The sequence below is a fragment of the Erigeron canadensis genome, chromosome 7 (genome assembly GCF_010389155.1).
Source record: "Erigeron canadensis isolate Cc75 chromosome 7, C_canadensis_v1, whole genome shotgun sequence".
NCBI classification, from domain to species: Eukaryota; Viridiplantae; Streptophyta; class Magnoliopsida; order Asterales; family Asteraceae; genus Erigeron; species Erigeron canadensis.
The window spans coordinates 35,822,997-35,828,996 of record NC_057767.1 but is presented as its reverse complement, the minus strand read 5'-3'; the positions used below and the strand labels follow the sequence as shown (position 1 = coordinate 35,828,996).

The following is a 6,000-nucleotide window of genomic DNA, read 5'->3' as shown; positions in this document are numbered from 1 at the left end:
TTTTTCAAATTGATTGAGTGCTACGTTGAAAAGATTAAATTATACATAATTGACAAAAAAAAAAAAAAAGAAATTCGGATTCAACAGCTTGGATATTTTATTAGACTACGTATATATTAGCTAAATTTGTTTTCTCTAGTTCATTTTTTATTACGTTCAAGTATGTTCATATATAATAATATTAGTCGTCAAATATGTATCAATTCGTGTATAGTACGAATATTAACACTAGTATAGTATATATAATAAGCTTTTTGCACTCCAATTTCTTTCATCACCCATAATTAACACTAACAAACCAATTGATATCGTATATCATATTTTCGATCATCAAAAATATTTCTTGTTTATCAATCGTTCGAAAAACATGAAAATCTTGGTATTAAGGATGCTTAAAGAATCACCATTTAGGTTGAAAGTTCAACACAGATGATCATGGGTTGCAGGGAGGCTTGCAAACGCTTGCTAGAAGGATCACATATTCCTAAGGTGGTCGATAGCTAGGTTGCATACAATCGCTGATGCGAAGATATTTATTGAAAAAACCGAAGAGGTTCATGTGGATTGACAAAAGGGTTGTGTTTTCGGGCTAAGTGTGTCTTGATGATAAAGGTTGTTTCACCGAATATGACGTTGAAGACTGTCGTGTATTGCATCTCGTTGACTTGATTTGATTGTTCGAGTCTGTATTGTCTTTGTAGTTTTCATATATTTTGTTAGAGATTTCGGAGGGTTTATATTTGTGCTTTTTAATCTGGTTAATAAGGTTTTCAATTGCATATGTACAATCCGAATGTTTTCTTAGATTTGATTCTACTGATCGAAGAATGTTAATTTGTTATATACTATTTTGTAGTATAGTATTTTTCTTATTTTCTTTATCCTCCGTTTAAAATTATCATCGGGATCGATTCAACTATTCAACTATTCAAGTCCTTAAATCTAATCCAAAATTCACATTCCAAACATACCCAACAATGTCAGTTTGAAGTGGGTCAATTGGCCCAATTTAAAAAAATATAAATAAAATAGTTATTCTATGATTGACGTAGCTTAGCATGACTAGTTTATTGGGCCAGGTTGTTTTTATATATCCATATATAACGTAGTCTCGCCGTTTCGGAGAATTTCACATTAAATAAAACAAATAATTCCTTAGGGCAACTATAAGGTTTTGAGTTCGATTCTACAGGATAATAACCCCCGGTCGTTTTGGTAGACGGAGACGGATTGTTAGAGCCGATGTTCCTTTTCGAAGGTAGAATCCAAGTATAGTGTCAAACAAGTAGGTGTAATTGTTGAGTTCTATGGTGGTGAACTTAATGAAGTCAGTTATAGTGATCCTGTTATTGTCAAAAAAATATGCAAGTCGTGCTCAATTGGGGGAAAGTTTTGAATTAGATTGTGCTACTTTGAAATTTGATTGTCAACTTTTCGTTATCTAGGATCCATGCAATGCTTCAGAGTTCAGAGAGGTTTTTTTTGTGTCGAAGACTGACCGAATGTTCGAAAAAATAATTCCTTATCTTTGATGTGATTTCAAAAATAGGGATATCAAAAGGATCGAAAAGATGGATATAGAGGAACAGACTAGTATAGCCAAATTTAGATTTTTGGATTCAGTGCTACACAATTTAATTAGAAATGATAGATGACATATGAGAGCATCACCGTATACAAGATGGATGATTGAACTAGAAGACGGCTACAAAACAAGAAAGTCTCGTTATAACTGCAAAAAAGAAAAATTCTACATATATAGTGGTAATATGACCAACTATATATGTACGTGTCAGATTGTTGACAGGTGAGGATGCTAAGGCGGACGTGTTAGAGCGTTGGCAGAGATAATTAAGGTTGTTATATATGGCGGACATGTGGTAAAAGACTGTTTAATATGATATCGGAGTTTTTAGAGCGAAACTTTAAGCATCTACATCTGAACTTAATAAGCCGGGATGATTAAGGTCTAGCTAGCCCATATATATAAAGGAAGGAAGAACAATTTCGTCAGATTAACCAAACTTCTAGTCATTATGTTCCAAAATAACCCAATTATAGTTGTTATTAATTGGACGCACACATCGAATCGCCCTTTCTTTGGGAAGGATAGCATGGAAACATTCCACCATGCATGCATCGATCTAGTGATCATTACGTAACATGAGCTTCTTACTTTTCTGTATACTTCAATTTGTAGAAAGAGAAGAAATAATGTTCATCTTAATGAGTTTATTTTTTCAAGTTTGGACAGTAAGTTACCATGCAGTTTGTGTTAGATTAAGCACATTTTAATTACGAGTATATATGTAGCTACCATCAAAACCAATCAAGTTTTATCAACGCACCCTTAAAGGCGTTTGATTCTTTATAACACCATCTATAAAGCATGCATATTAAAAAAGATTGCTAGCTAGCTAGTAGCTCTACAATTGTGAAATCACCTTGTAGCTTAAGATACCAAATTAAAAGAGTCATTCCAAACATATTATAACCAAATTACAAATAAAGGGAGGGATTTACACTTTTACAGGTTCAAACTTGAAAGCCCACCTCATGCCAAAATAAATGATTGTATCGTACAACAAAATAGGAAAAATAAAATAAAAAAGAAAAGAAAGGATGGATATGACGTATATATATCTATAGAAATTGTGAAGTTGGAGGATGAACAGAGGAGGTTCTATATATGCATATGGTAGTTGCAACCTAGCTAGATCCATGGACCTAGTTAGGCTAGATTGGAAATTTTTTCCAATACTACAACAACAGTACCAAATCCGTAGAACAAAGTATGAGGGAGGTAAGTCTTATAATTGGCCACACGTGATATGATCACGCCTTATCCACCCATTAATAATTTTATCATAGTTTGAGAGATGATCACGTACATATATCTTCATGATCAACTAATTAGCTATCATCGAAAAATTCAACGGCTTTATCTACCCATTTGATCGCAGTTGCAATGGAACTCACGGTACTCACAATATTCATCACACTCATACCTCCAGCTCCATTATTATTAACAACAGCCTGAGCTTGTTTTGGACAATTCATAGCATCAACAATTGCAATAAGTGCGACCACAAATGCACAATCCACGTTAGGGTTAATTCTTACCATAAAGTTCCTTTCCGCCGCCATATACTCCAACGATTGCTCTATATTCGTCTATACAAGAATAAGATCATATCGATCATGCATATATATATAATAATAAATTGATATATAGATATGCAAATGTACGTAAGGACGAACGTTGTCAATAATAAGTTTCTACTAGTACTAGCTAGCTAGCTGATCGATTAGTGGAAGTACGTAAAAAGAATGAGAGAATTAGTTTAATTACTTACGTTGGCTATTATTGAATTTCCCATATAAATACTAAGACTTTTCCTAGGCCAGCTTCCTTTGATTTGGAAGTCATAATCCTCGTTGCAATTATGCTCGTTTCCCAAGTAGACGTTTACACATGTCTCAAACTGGATCATGTTGTCGTTTCTTGTGGTGAATATAATATCCGTATCATTTGTACCTTCACCCGTGAATACATTCCATCTACTATGTGCACTCAATTTCTGTAATTATATTAGATGTATAGCCCATGTCATTAATCTCAAACTTAGCAGCAATAATATAACTAACTATGAGCGTATAATTAATTGGTTGCTAGATGGTAAAAAATATGTCCATATTGCCCTTGTCAAAAACCTTATATTATACAACGAAAATTTTTTAGCTAGAACCTAATAATTAAGCTCCACACCGAGTTTATGATATATATATATAAACAAAAGGTTATAATTTTGTAATCCGAACAGTCAAACTTTAAGTTTGAAATTACAACATACGAATCACCTAACATGATGTCTACGTGAATTTTTTTGATGCAAAAACTTTAATTATTTTGTCATAATGAACATTAAGTAAAACCTCCTTTCAATACTTAAAATTGCTAACCCGTCTAACGGCTCATGATTCATGGTACTTCGTAAATAAGATCTAATGACTTATTTTGAGATATTTGTAAAGACCGAGTAAGTTCATGTATTTGTCTTTATTATATTTCTCTATTTTCAGCACCAGATGGTTGTATACAATAAATCATAATTATTTAAGTTCTACAAATATGTATGAAAACATTTATATGATATATCTTAAACAACATATAAGTTATATTAAACTATATATAAGCAAAAAAAATAAAAAAAAAATTAAAATGATATTATAAGTTGAAGGATGATTGATCTGATATCTAACTATAAAAGAAAAAAGAAACGAAGAAATAATCAAATATTATGAAGTTTAGATATTCGCGTGTCTTTTTTAAAAGTGAAAATCCTTATATTATTTTTAATGATATAAGATATTAGGTGAATTGAAGGATGATTGATCTGATCTAACTATAGAAAGGAAAAAGAAACGAAGAAACGATCAAATAATATTTTGAAGATTAGATATTACTGTGTCTTTTATGAAAGTGAAAAGCCTTATGTTATTTTTAATGAGATAAGATATTAGGTGAATTGAAGGATGATTGATCTGATCTAACTATAGAAAGGAAAAAGAAATGAAGAAACGATCAAATAATATTTTGAAGATTAGATATTACTGTGTCTTTTATGAAAGTGAAAAGCCTTATGTTATTTTTAAGAAAAATGATTGATCATCTCAACTCATCCTTTTAATAATATGATCATGACACATGGTGCAATTAAATGATAAAATTATAAAAAAGAATTAGTAAAATACACTTAACATTGAGTTAAGACACTAGGAGGATTATTCGGATGATGAGTTATGAGGATTAATCATTTCCTATTTTTAATAATACATATATGGGTAGTTATATTGAGGAAATTAAATAGATACACTGGGCCTAGTATATAATCATTTGGGCTGAAATTTGTTGTCCCAATCTACATGCTAGCTGCTCTGGGCTTAAGCCCAACTTGCCCATAGTCAAGGCCTACACTGCTAAAAGTGCTAACTATATATATCTTTAATAACCATTACCAAGTGGTCTGGTCTAGTGACAAAAAGTTTTAATTGTTTCCTTACTTACGGCCTCAAGTTCGCTACCTACCCTAGGCATATAACTTAATTGAGTGCCATGGAAATGGTTGGAATCGACCGCAGGGAAAAAAACCCCTAGTTAGGCCGTCGCATCAGAGCCAAAATTTGGCTTGTCATATCCAGTAACCCGAACATATATGGAAAACCTCTGCAACGTACGTACGTTATATTATATACTATAAGATTAAAAAAGTTGCTAGAAGCTTAAAATAATTTACCTTCTCCCGTAGCTTTACTATGGGTATGTCATTAGCGTCTAGTATCCACCGCTGACGATGGAAAGTAGTGTCGCATGGTCTTACTTTGAGTATTATTTTGTTCTTTTCATCAGTGATTACGAGTGTTCCGGCAGCATACATTTCGATCTTAATATCAAGTGGGTTTGGTGAAATGAATTGAGACCCTATAACAGAAGTTGTTGTAGCCATCTTAATTAATTATAAAGCTAGCATTAGTTCACAATGGGGCTTAGAATTAAAGTTGATCGAGTGGAAATGAGACTATGTGTATATATGTGACAACGTCGTGTGCATTGTAGAGAGTTCACTTTTGATCTTACATTTATAGAAATAGAAATAGAAATAGATAGAATTGAAGTGGGTCTCTGTACGTACAAATGATTTTTACGATCACATATATCTTATCCACAATTAAAGAAGAAAGCTCAGCGGAGTTCAAAGAGTCTTCCTGGAAGAAAATGGAATATGATATATAGTGCATGCAATTAATGAATATCTTCATCGCGGAAAAAAGCATATCAAAATTGATATTTTTGATTTTCCTTTTTCGGTTTCGCTAAACAAGCCCTTTGAATTAAATAGTTATACACTTACCATAAAAATCAGGGGTGAACTTTTAATATAGAAACGTATAACCTTTTTTATGCATTTTAAGTAAAGCCCTATGGGCTTTGTTTAACTT

General features: G+C 32.2%; 1 protein-coding gene across 2 annotated transcripts; it reads right to left on the bottom strand.

The window, feature by feature from the left end:
* Positions 1 to 2,452: 2,452 nt before the first annotated feature.
* On the bottom strand, positions 2,453 to 5,678 carry LOC122607708 (protein LURP-one-related 15-like). Of its 2 annotated transcripts, XM_043780735.1 has the most exons (4): positions 5,298 to 5,678; positions 3,357 to 3,581; positions 3,124 to 3,174; positions 2,453 to 3,036 (listed from the first exon to the last, which is right to left on the bottom strand). In XM_043780735.1, the coding sequence occupies exons 1-4, from the start codon at positions 5,505 to 5,507 to the stop codon at positions 2,914 to 2,916; spliced, it is 609 nt and encodes a 202-aa protein (XP_043636670.1). In that variant the 5' UTR covers positions 5,508 to 5,678; the 3' UTR covers positions 2,453 to 2,913. The 2 variants fall into 2 exon arrangements, with proteins under 2 accessions (XP_043636670.1, XP_043636669.1); XM_043780734.1 differs by having other exon boundaries at positions 2,453 to 3,174; positions 5,298 to 5,672.
* Positions 5,679 to 6,000: the final 322 nt, after the last annotated feature.

Excerpts from the sequence above, each read along its gene's own strand:
- LOC122607708 (XM_043780734.1), bottom strand. The coding sequence starts at position 5,507 with ATGGCTACAACAACTTCTGTTATAGGGTCTCAATTCATTTCACCAAAC. Across the intron at positions 3,582-5,297 it reads TAGTAAAGCTACGGGAGAAG|AAATTGAGTGCACATAGTAG; the intron begins GTAAATTATTTT and ends ATATAATTACAG. Across the intron at positions 3,175-3,356 it reads GAAATTCAATAATAGCCAAC|ACGAATATAGAGCAATCGTT; the intron begins GTAAGTAATTAA and ends ATTCTTGTATAG.